Genomic DNA, 12,318 nt, shown 5'->3' with positions numbered 1-12,318 from the left:
ACACAGTAAATTGCACCTATTTTGCTGGTATTCAAACAACTAAACTATAAATTACCCAGAGCCTTCTTTTTCTATATACATTTTTGCAAATGCAGTGAATTGTTCAGTGACAAAGCCTTGGTGTTGTGCTGAAGTTCTGCCTTCTGTTACCACCCAAACACTCAGCTATCTTCTGAGTTGTATTAAGTTTATTTTTGTAGTGGTTTTTCAAGTTCACTTTGAATTTCTCCAGTTGTAGTGTCTGCTAAGTTTCACCTCTTCCCAAGACAAATGAAGCGCAGTTTTACTGTCTACCCCAGACAGAAATTAGCTCTTTCATATTTAGTTTCTTCCACTGTAAACTGATAATGCTAATGGCAGCAAAGCTCGTCAGCTAAAGTGAGGTTCCAGTGAATTCGTGTGTGTGACGTCATTGTAAGGCTTGACCTTCACACTCAGTTTGTATCCCATGCTGCTGCTCAGCTGCTCAGCAGTAACTTAAAGTGTATCACAGAAATCATGTCATTGCCTTCCTTAAAGTTATTTCAGATTTTTTGATAATTTAAAAATATCAACCAGAACTAGGTCATTTTGTGGCCTGGCCATTGTTTACTTCTCCATCTTATCACAGTTAATGTACTGTTTCTGTATTCCAGCCATGTGAAAGTACTGTGGTTCCTTGACTTCTTTACTTCTTCATCTTGTTTTCTTTTGTTAAATCCCTTGAAGCTCAGTTGAAGAGAAAATTCCGTAAAAAGTCAAAGTGGCATGTAGGCTCCAAAATAAAGCGAAGGAAAATTTCCCAAGCTGAAGACAGCAGCCAGACTGCGATGAGCAGTCCGAGCAGGAGTGACACAGAGGACAGTCAGCGTACACATGCAGAGCACACGGAGCTCGGAAACACGGGGGAGTCGTCAGTAGAAGACAGTGACAAGCAAAATACCTCTGAAAGCAACATAGACTTGAAAAATAACTCAAGTTCCTCTAATATTGAGAATGAACTTGAAGAGCTTAAGCAAACAACAGAGGGCACAGAACTGAAAAAAGACAGGATTGTTTGCAGTGGCAGTGCCTCTAGCTCCCCGGTCATAGACATTCCCGAAGAAAATGAATCAAAAGGTAAGTCTCATGGAAACAGAAAACGGAAATACCTCAGCACTCAGGAGGCAGAGGCAGGTGGATCTGAGTTTGAGGCCAACCTGGTCTATAGGGCTAGCTCTAACCTATTAAAGAAAAACCCTGTTTCAAGAAACAGAAAGGCCGGGTGGTGGTGGCGCCTTTAATCCTAGCACTTGGAAGGCAGAGGCAGGCGGATTTCTGAGGTCGAGGCCAGCCTGGTCTACAGAGTGAGTTCCAGGACAGCCAGGGCTACACAGAGAAACCCTGTCTCGGAAAAAAAAAAGAAACAGAAAGAAAAAAAATAATAAACACCTTTTAAAACTTGAGTTTTTTTTTGTTTGTTTGTTTGGTTTTTTTTTTTTTTTTTTTTTGGTTTTTCGAGACAGGGTTTCTCTGTGTAGCCCTGGCTGTGCTGGAGCTCACTCTGTAGACCAGGCTGGCCTCAAACTCAGAAATCCACCTGCCTCTGCCTCCCAAGTGCTGGGATTAAAGGCGTGCGCCACCATTGCCTGGCTGAGATAATTTTTAAACAAAGTTATTACATACCAATTTATTGGCTTCTGCTGTTTTTCAGAGCACAGATGTTAACTAAGTAGAAAAATAGCATTATCTTTACTTAACCTTTCAGCTAATAGACCAAAACACCCATGTATAACCTAGGCTTTTGTGTTGATGGACTGTCCTGGGAACTCGATCCCTGTGGTCACTCTAAGGTCATGGCAGGGTCCCGTGTTTCTCAGCTGTACTGTAATGAGCTGGAGATATTACAGAAAGTCTCTTGAGTGCAACCGCAGTAGTAAACTACTGCACAAGTGAATGCAAACCAACCTCTAACCCATGTCCAAGGAGGGGCTGGGAAAAGGGGGAAGCAGAGATGCAGGCACTTCTCAGCTAGAGAAGGAGTGCTGAATGAGGCAAGGAAACACTCAGGTCCTGAAAAGACATTGTTCAAATGAGAGATTACATAACTAGCATCCAGCTTAATACCAACTTTTTTAGTGATTATTATCCCATTAATTGCTGAGAGAAAATGATACCTGACTTGTATGCTCCTTTCCGCCAGTTTCAAGGTGCCTGTTGAAGAATCCTCTAAATAATCAATTTGAAAAGTACTTCTTATATTGTTTTTGTTTTGGTAGGATTCTGTTTGCTTTTACAAATTTTACTAATTAGCCTCAACTATCCTGGAGCTTATTATGTAGGACAACCTGGTTTCTAACTCATAAGGATCAATCTTCTGGCTCCTGAGTGCTGGGATTAAAGGCACGCATTATAATCTAGTTATTTGTCTTAGGCATTATGTTTGTGAACCAAATAATAATTGTTTAATTTTTCTCATTAGAGATGGGTTTTCTGCGAATGACTCGAGCTAGACGTTCCCAGGTAGAACAGCAGCAGCTCATCAGTATGGAGAAGGCTCTGGCAATTCTCTCTCAGCCTACACCCTCACTTGTTGTGGACCATAAGCAGTTAAAAGTATGTTAAACTGAAATCATAATGCTTTCACTAGACATTTTGTTCTTTCTTGCCAGCTAGTGGTAAATTAACAACATAAGGATTCCTCTTAAATTCCTTTTCCTTAAGGAAAAGCTCTTCTGGGCTGGAACTCTGGCTCAGAGGTTAAGAGCTCTGGCTGCTCGTGAGGACTTATCCTGTGCCCTCTTCTGGCCTCTGGCCACCAAGTACACATTAGATAAATATTTAAATAATTTTTTATAAAGAAATTTGTCTGGGGAAGTTTGTGGATATAATTAATGTATGCTGTGGTTTTCAGGATACTTAAAGTTAACCCAGGGCCAAAGCTGGTGTCATAGAATGAAGGAAATCTAAGAGAATCATTGCCAGAGGCCTATATATCTCTGCAGCAGCTTACTTTGCTAGCATGTTACCTTTATACCCTGAGCATTCAGAATTAAAAATATTGTTGCAAGGAATTAATCTGGCACATATAAACACTTGTTTTCTTTTAGAATCTTTTGAAGACTGTTGTTAAAAAAAGTCAGGAATATAATATATTCCAACTGGAAAATTTGTATGCGGTAATCAGCCAGTGTATTTATGAGCACCGCAGGGACTATGACAAAACAGCACTTGTTCAGGTAAAGTTTGAACTTACAACTGGTTTCATTGCTTATTTTGAGACAGTATCTTTCTATATAGCCCTGATTATATAGAACATATGCAGACCAGGCTGGCCTCAAATTTACAGAGATCTATATCTTTGACTGGTGGAGACACGTGAACATCTGCCTCCCTGTCTCCCCCCTCTTTCTCTCTTTCTCTCATCACCTAGCTTCTCCTCTCCTTCTCCTCTCCTTACTCCTTCTCTTCCTCTCAGTACTCCTCCCACCTTAGCTCCTCCTACATATCACCCTTCCTGTTAAAATAAAACTTTTCTCTTAAAATACAATTAGAGCATAATTATGCCAATTTGTACCAGTGAGGTACAAGATAGTCCTAATACCCAGTCATTTTGTTGACTAACCAGAACCTCTGTCATCTCTCCTAACTAAAACACTTAGTTCTGAACCTGGCTTTTTCCTTGGCTTTAGAATGAATGTCAGCTAAAAACCATCCACTCAAATCTTTTCTCTCAAGGTAAATAGCCAGGATTGGCTATGAGCCTATAAGTTTTCAACCCCGTCAGAAATCCAGAATGAATGAGTTAACTAAAATTGTGGGAAGCACAAAGCATAGCTTCTAAAACTTAGCCAATTTATAGAGACCTCTGAACACCTGGACAGTCCCTATACTACAAAACGTTGGAGCATCCGCTCTTCAGCTTTCTGGCCCAGGATCATCTGACAGACCTAGTGCTGCAGAATTATTAAGGGCTGATTACTCTGTCTAGGCAGATATAATCAGTTGACTATTCTGCAAGTGTGTTCTTTTCTGGACAGTAATTTGCAGATAGAAAGAGGCAATTCTTGTCTAGTGGCTGTGTCACCACAATTGGAGTAACTCCAAAGATGCTCAATTTCTTCTTAGAATTCAATACAGGAAGCTGTCAGGAGCAGACAGGTCTCTAATCAAAATGAACATTACTACAGACATGTTTGTAACGTCAATTGTCAATTCTGTGGACTTCTGACGTTTTGAAAACCAACTATCGCTGGGCGGTGGTGGCGCACGCCTTTAATCCCAGCACTTGGGAGGCAGAGGCAGGTGGATTTCTGAGGTCGAGGCCAGCCAGGGCTACACAGAGAAACCCTGTCTCAAAAAACAAAAAAAAACAAAAAAAAAAAAAAAAAAAGAAAGAAAGAAAAGAAAAGAAAACCAACTATCCATGTAAGGTAATCTGGACTGTTGTCTGTTAACTCCACTCAGCTATTTCTAAATAAAACATAGAAAACACCCTATCAATAAACTCCAAGCCATGAATTTGCTGTAGTCCCTTAACTCACAGGCTGACCATCTCAAATCTGTTAAAAAAAAAAAAGTTAAAGAAGGACTGGGTCTATAGAGGCTATTTTTATATGATGATTATAGAGTGTATATCATAAATCTAAGAAATTAATTAGATTGTATTTATGATAAACAGTGGCTCCATGGTATCAGTAAAACTAGGAATGTCTTATATTAAATATGGAATACTACTGCTTACATTGTATATAAAAGTATACCAAACTGACCCGATATTTACATGGATAATTAATATCCTTATTACTATCTGTTGGGGAAAGGCAAAGAAATTATTTTTTTTTTTTATTATTATTTTTTTTAGCTTTTTTCAATATTGAAATGTTTTTCCTTCCTGTCTTTTACACAGAAAATGGAGCAAGCAGTAGAAAACTTCAATTGTTCCAAATCATGAAGTCATTACATTCAAGTATTTTATATTCAGTTTCTATTTATCTTCGGATATATCTTCATAACTGATGCAAGATAAGATGAAATCTTGCATCTTCAAGAAAAGATTAAAATAGTAAAAGTATTTTAAATTTCCTGATATTTCTGTACATGTAGTAAGATAACTGATAAGTCTTAGGTGTTTGAGGGAAGTACTGTAACAATAGTAATAGTTTGGCAAAATCTTAAAGCTATTTTGATAATTAATGTTTTATAACACTAATAACTTAGCAGCATTGGAATATTTTGTTGTTAGCTGAAGGACTTTTAGTTTTACCCTTCCCTGGTAGGTTATTGTGTCAGACTAGAATTATGTCTGTTGTAGTTTGCTTTCTTTTTTTTTTTTTTCCCTCTAATGCCTTTCTCCCATTTGCCAAAATTCAAGTTGTGATTTTCAAGAGGGCCTCAATACAATTCTGTACTTAGTATAAAAATTAGTCTTTAGATAAACATTTTTATAATTCTAATTTGGCTTAATAAAGATTTTTAAATGTATTGTTTACTTTTGTAATTATATGCCAAACAAATATTAGTGACCAGTTTTTGTATTTTGACAACTGTTTATCTTTCTACCATTGTGTTTAGATTATATTCTATAAATACTCTTTATATGCATATATGACTATAAATATAAATTTTGTATTATTGATACCAAAAATACGTTTCTTTAAGTTGAAACTGTTTGCTTCTTTCATACACTATTCAGTGGGACATTCAAACCTCTGCCTGCAGAACAGCATGTGTTGGAAAGCTTGTTTGAGAATAGCCAGTGAAGTTTGAGAGGCTGTGGGGTTGTTGGTGATGTGATGGTGGTGGTAAGGGTCAGACCTAAGAGCTCAGTGTAAGATTTAAAATATTTCTAAAATGCAGTAATTTGGATAGCTTAATTAGTAGATGCTGTTCTATACGCCTATTTAAAAATGCCAAACACTGATAACATTTGAACATGTTCATGTTAATAGAGATAATATTGTATATGTTGAGTGTATATGTATCTGGATCTCAGCCCTTGAGGCAGACAGGAAGATCAGGAGTTCAAGGTTAGCCACACATTAAGATTGAAGTTTATTATAACTTATTTCAGATGTATCCTTTTATTGTACATTTTGTATAATAAAATTTAAAGTTGAAAACTGTTAACTTGTTTCTAGTTCTTGTGTGAATATATATGAGCCATAATGTATATGTGGGATCAGAGAACAGTTCTGTGAAGTCTTTCTCTGCTACCACTTTCACGTGATGTGAATTCTAGGGATCAAACTAGGTAATTAGGCTTGTATGGTAATTAGCCTACTGGCTCATCTTACTGCCCCTTCTTCAGCTTTTAAAAACTGTTTAGAGATAAATATAGGACTGACTGCCAAACATCATGGTGCTTACTTGAATAATCCCAGCCCTTGGGAAGTAAAGGCAGGAGGATTGCCTCAAAGTCAAGACCAGGCTGCCCTTCATTATTTTGGGATATCAAAGGCTACATAAGCATCAGACAAACAAAAAATAAGTCAATGTTAAGTGAGTGACAGTGAACTCACACATATAAAAATAAGTAATGAAAGAAGGTTGAAAATCAGCCGTGTCTATATGTTGCTAGTACATAATCCAAAAAGGAAGTTAGGAAGCAATTCAGTTTCATTGTTTTCTATGAGAATTTTTAAAAATCTTTTGCCTCACCATTTTGAAGGTGATAAGTGATGCTTAGTTGGCTTCATGGCTTTAAGGCTTGGAAGAAAGCTGTTCACCCTTGTAGCCATGAGGTAAAATAAAAGAACCTTGGTGATTTCATGGTTTTGAAACCAACCTTCGGGCTACACACCTGAAAGCATTGTACATGTGCCTGAGGAAGGACAAATTCATAGGATTGAAGGTCTGGAAGACAAAATAGCTGATAAAATGATTTAAACAAAGAATGGCAAAGTTTATGAGCTAGGAAAGGGGGTCTTCAAATCGTGCTGGCATAACCGGAAGTCTAAATGCTAAAGAATGAAATTGAGTCCTTGCCGTCTGCCATACAGAAGCCAGCAGAGGCCTCACACATGCTAAGCAAGCAGTCTACCACAGAGCTGGGTGCACAAGCCTGGAGACCATGATTTGGATGCTTAGTCTCTGAAAGCATTACTCATCGTCTGCTGCTTTGGGGAAGTAAAAGTTGGAAAGGTTCAGTGTCCCTGAACACATTGGACAAAGTGTGATCCAATGGACTAGAAAAAAAGTCCTTGCCGAGTAACAGGCAACTCCACAAGAGCCACATGGAATGGAAGTAATCAGAAGTAATCTTTTTTTCTTTTAATTTCTGTTTTCATGAATTTATTCTCATATATCCCAACTGCAGTTCCCTTCCCCTCTCTGCCCCCCCCCCCCCCGTCTCCTATATCCACCCTCGACTCCTTTCCTTTCACTCCTCTATTGCCCTTCAGAAAAGGGTAGGCCTGCCAAGGATATTAACCAAACGTGGCATATCAAGTGGCAGTAAGATTAGGCCCCTCTGTTCACATTAAGGCTGGATGATGACAATGCAACCCAGTTGGAGGACAAGGATCTCCAAGGCAGGCAAAAACATCAGACCCAGCCCTTCCTTTGTTAAGGTCTCACAAAAATACCATGCTACACAATTGCATGTGCAGAGGGCCTAGGTTAGACCCATGCAGTCTCCCTGGTTGTCGCTTCAGTCTCAGTGAGCCACTGTGAGTCCAGATTTGTTGATTCTGTGGGTTGTCTTGTATCCTTGATAAAACCAGATACAAAGGCTTTTTTTCCTAAGGGAAAGCTTGGTAAGACTCACATTGGGAACAGAGATAGATGCCTAAGGGTCAACAGGGATGTTGACATGACTGAGGGACTGCCGTTTTCAGGTCTGACTTGAATATGGGGAACATCTAGACTTTGCAGTCATACAGGTGAGGCAGTGGGGAGCAGTCTCATGGTTCCCAGTTTACACTCTACAGTCTCAAATGCCCCTTTCCTCACCACCAAGGTTGTCTGGAACTTCAACACTGTATTCTTTGTCCAGGTGAAAACTCTTATGACAGAACACCACAAGAAGTCCAGCAAACACGGGGCCACTGGGAAGTGGGTTTGAAGAATACATATGTGCTGAGAACAGCTCTTTCCTCTGCTGAGCTGCCATCCGACCTTGGCAGAAATCAGTTGTGGTTCTGTTTCTGAATAGCTGTGTTCTACTGACCTATTTGACTGCGATATTGTATGGAATGCTTTATAATCAAAAGCATTAGTTCTATTGGTGGTATGTGTGTGTGGTATTTTGGGTATTCTATATCCTTTAGATTTTTGTAAGAAATTTTAAATCAGTATGCCAAATTTCTTGCCCCCCCCCCCCCCCAGTTCCTGCACCAAGCCCTGACTACTAACTGCTATCTTACTTTCTGCTGGTGAATTTTGACTACTCTAGCCACTATAATTGAAAGCATACACTGGTTGTCTTTATGATAGCATATTTTACTTTAGAATAATCTCTTAAGTGTCTTATTATAGCCTTTGGTGATCCAAGTGGATATGGCCTGCATAGACTTATGTGTTTGAATGCTTGGCCATAGAGATTGGCACTATTTGGTGTGGCCTTGTTGGAGGAAGTGTGTCACTGTGGAGGAGGTAGATCTTGAAGTCTGTATAAGCTCCAGCTACACCCGATGTGACACAGTCCCTTTCTGCTGCCTGCAGATGAAGATGTAGACCTCTTAGCTTTTTCTCCAGCACCATACCTGCCTGCATGCTGCCATGCTTCTCACCATAATGAAAATGGACTAGACTTCTGAAACTAAGCCAGCAACCTTCAATGAAATATTTTCCTTTTATAAGAATTGCTGTGGTCATGGTGTCTCTTCATAACAACGGAACTGTAAGTCATGGACTAAGTCAGAATTTCCTCTTTTTAAAGGGAGAAGATTATTCTACTATATTTTCTAATCCCTTCTTATGATTTAGATATAGCCTGTGCCTCAAGGGTTCATGTGCTAGCAGCTTGTCCCCTAATGAAAGAAATATTTTTGTTTTGTTTTGGTTTTTTTTTTTTTTTTTTTTTTTTTTTTTCTGAAACAGGGTTTCTCTGTATAGCCCTGGCTGTCCTGGAACTCACTCTGTAGACCAGGCTGGCCTCGAACTCAGAAATCCACCTGCCTCTGCCTCCTAAGTGCTGGGATTAAAGGCTTGTGCCACCACTGCCCGGCAAGGAATAGTATTGAAAGACATTAGACCTTTCAGGAGTGCCTACTTAGAAATGATTAGATCTTGGAGGCTCCCATTTCAAAAGTGAGTTAAAGCTTGCTGGACTGAGGAGTTATCAGAAGGGCAGGTTGTTATGGTGGCTATCTTGTCCTGTGCTTGGCCCAGTCTACATAAGCAACCCTTATTTCATATACCCCCACCAAGTGCTGCCATCTACCATGCAGACACAGCTGCCTGAGCTTGGACTTCTTAGCCTTCAAAACTGTGGGCTAAAATAAACATTTTTCTCTATGGAATACCAGTTTCAGATATTTTGTGTTTCTTTTATGTTTCATTATTTATTATGTGTAACAGGAGACCAGAGGACAACTTAAAAGGGTTGGTCCTGTTCTACCATGTGAGTGCTCTAGATTAAATTAGACAGTCAACCATGGCAGCAAGGGACTTTACCCTCTAAGCCATCTCTCTGGCCCCAATGTCAGGTGTTTTATTAAAGCAACACAAAACTATGACTATTTATCTATCGATAAATACCCGGGTTACCTGCATATTTTTGTGTAAATCATGTCACAGAACAGGAATGAATAAGTATCTCTGAGATCCTGCTTTCAGTTTTGCACATATGTCTAATATGTGTGTGTATGAGTATATGTGTGTGTGTACATGTCTGTGTATGTGTGTATCTGTATACATATACATATTCTCTTATTTGGACATATCATTTTACATTTTCAAGATAAAACACAACTCCAAAATACAACTAACCCAATTCAGTTTTTGTCTTAAGTTTTGTTTTGTTTTAACCTGGAGTCATGTCTGATATTAATTACTGTATCAGTGTGTTGGCATAGAACAGTCAGTACCTGCGGCAAGTACCTGAAAGTGTCTGTGTGGGGTTTCTAGCCACTACCCCTAATCCTAGAAGAACAAAGACGGGAAGTCATTACTGAAACTGAAAAGACAGCCACCATAATTCAGCTACCCTCACAGAATCAGTAGCCACCAGGGGTGTGGGCCCTGGCCTGTGCACTGTAAGCTTAGAGGAAATAAGAATGAATACCTTAACCTCACTCTCTCTGTGCCCTCTCGCTGCTTCTCACTAGCTCACCCAGGGACAATAATTCCATCTGTAATAAACAATAGACTGTGTTGATGCACAGGTCCTCTAAGGTGAAGCCTTGTCAGACTTCTAACAGCTGGTAGAATGATGGGAGGAGTCTTCTCACTGGGCTGCATTTCCCCTGGCCCAGTCATCTGTAACTTTGTATCTGTCATATGCTCAGAAGCTGCAGTTTCTTTTTTTTTTTTTTTTTTTTTTTTTTTTTTTTTTTTTTTTTTTGCAGTTTCTATTTACTGTCTGGCTCTACCTTGCCCTTATCACCGAACATTGTAACAATCCTAAATGTTTCCTCCAAAAGTACAGGTTCCCTGAAGACTATGAAGAAAGTGCACAAGAAGTAATTGTTGGTTCATTGAATCAATCCTGGAGGCCTATGCTAAAGCCAAAGCATACTAGCAGAATGCTAGCGTTTTGATTGGAAGTGATGGTGGTGAAGGGAGAATCACTTAAACCCATCTTATCGGGGATCTTCTCAAGGTGGGAAGTGTCCAGAGATTGTAAGATGAGAAAGGAGATGAAACGGGCTTTTAATTGGTTTATCTGAAGGAGACAAGGATAAAAGAGCTACAAATTTCAAAGCAAAGGGAAGGAGAGCATCTTTTTTTTAAGTTAAAAGTTTGTTTTTAACTTGTGTGTATTCATGAAAGAGAGGGAGGGAGGGAGGGAGGGAGGGAGGGAGAGAGAGAGAGAGAGAGAGAGAGAGAGAGAGAGAGAGAGAGAGAGAGAGACTGAGACTTGTGGGTATATTTGAGTGTCCCTTGAGAGCAAGCCCTTGGAACTGGAGGTGTTTGTGAGCTAGCCAGTGTGGGTGCTGGTATCTAAACTCTAGTTCTCATTATGGAGTGGGTAGCAGGTGCTCTGAGCTGCCTGATCCCCAGTCCCCAGAAGATAGTTTTGATTTTGTTGTTGTTGACTTTTAGGAAGAAAAGTATTATTATTGGAATGGAGGCAGAAGGGGTTTCAAAGTCCCTTCTGCAAGATGGTATTACCAAAGGGGTTGGTGATACCCAGTGTGTTCCCTCCTCTCCTCCTCCTCCTCCTCCTCTTCCTCCTCCTCCTCCTCTTCCTCTCCTCCTCCTCCTCCACAACCTCCTCCTCCTCTACCTCCTCCCTTTCTCCTCTACCTCCTCTTCCTTCTTTCCTTCTTCCTCCTTCTCTTTCTCATTCTCTCCTCCTTTTCCTCCTCCTCTTCTTCATTTTCTCTTCCTCCTCATCTTTTAATTTTTATTGTTTTTTATTTTATGTACAGATGTTTTGCCTGCATGTATGTCTTGTACAGCAAGTGCATACTGTGTCCTTGAAGTCCAGAAGAGGTGGTTGGATCCCCTGTAGCTGGATGAATAGACAGTTGTGAGCCTCCATGCAGGTGCTAAGAACTGAACCTAGGTCCTCTACAAGAGCAGCTGGGGCGTGTAGCCACTGAGCCATTTTTCCTTTCTCCCCTACCCTCCATGCCTCTTGTCATGTAGCTTCCTGGCACACCACCCAACCCATGGAGTTCTTGAAAACACGTTCTCTCTCCCACCTATTGACACCACATTCATCGCAATTTACTCCAATCCTCCCATCTCCACCTCCTACGTGTTGAGTGTTGAGACTTTGGGTGTATGGAGCCATTAGCTGGCTCAGGTCCTAGGTCCTTTAAGGTCATCAGCTTAGTTTGTTTTTTCTTGGGTTTTGATTATAGTTCCACCATTTATCACAATAAAATGTGACGATAAAAGTTGACAATAAAAGAGGTATCAGATAAGGAGAGAGGATGACTAGTGAGGAGCAGGAAGGTAGGCGGTGGGTGACAGAGTGAGGGAACATGGGGGGTTCTGGTGAGGGAAGTCCAAACCTCAGAGAAGTAGAGCTGGGCTGCCATGTCCACCGACAATGCCAACACGTAGGAGTCAGAGACAAGAGCATCATGAGCCTGAATGACACGAGATTCTGATTCAAAACAGATCAGAGTAGGGGACCAGCAAGGCGGCTCAGTGGGAGAGGTGCATAAGGGCCTCGTCTGTGAAATGAGTTTAAACTCCTAAGCATACATGGTGGAAGGAGAGACCTGATTCTTACTCCTGAAA

General features: G+C 40.2%; 1 protein-coding gene across 2 annotated transcripts in view; it reads left to right on the top strand.

Annotated features, from left to right (window-relative positions):
- Nucleotides 1–6,087, top strand: part of Atad2 (ATPase family AAA domain containing 2) — a 41,890-nt gene extending 35,803 nt beyond the window's left edge. For both annotated transcript variants that reach the window (XM_034517584.2, XM_076911370.1), the window contains exons 25-28: nucleotides 709–1,098; nucleotides 2,441–2,574; nucleotides 3,069–3,197; nucleotides 4,868–6,087. In XM_034517584.2, the coding sequence (XP_034373475.1) occupies nucleotides 709–1,098; nucleotides 2,441–2,574; nucleotides 3,069–3,197; nucleotides 4,868–4,912 (698 nt within the window). In that variant the 3' untranslated portion in view covers nucleotides 4,913–6,087. The remainder of the gene's footprint in view (nucleotides 1–708; nucleotides 1,099–2,440; nucleotides 2,575–3,068; nucleotides 3,198–4,867) is intronic.
- Nucleotides 6,088–12,318: the final 6,231 nt, after the last annotated feature.

The sequence above is a fragment of the Arvicanthis niloticus genome, chromosome 13 (assembly GCF_011762505.2).
Source record: "Arvicanthis niloticus isolate mArvNil1 chromosome 13, mArvNil1.pat.X, whole genome shotgun sequence".
Lineage (NCBI taxonomy): Eukaryota > Metazoa > Chordata > Mammalia > Rodentia > Muridae > Arvicanthis > Arvicanthis niloticus.
Note: the sequence above shows the minus strand (reverse complement) of the source record. Positions and strands in the feature narration are given on the sequence as shown.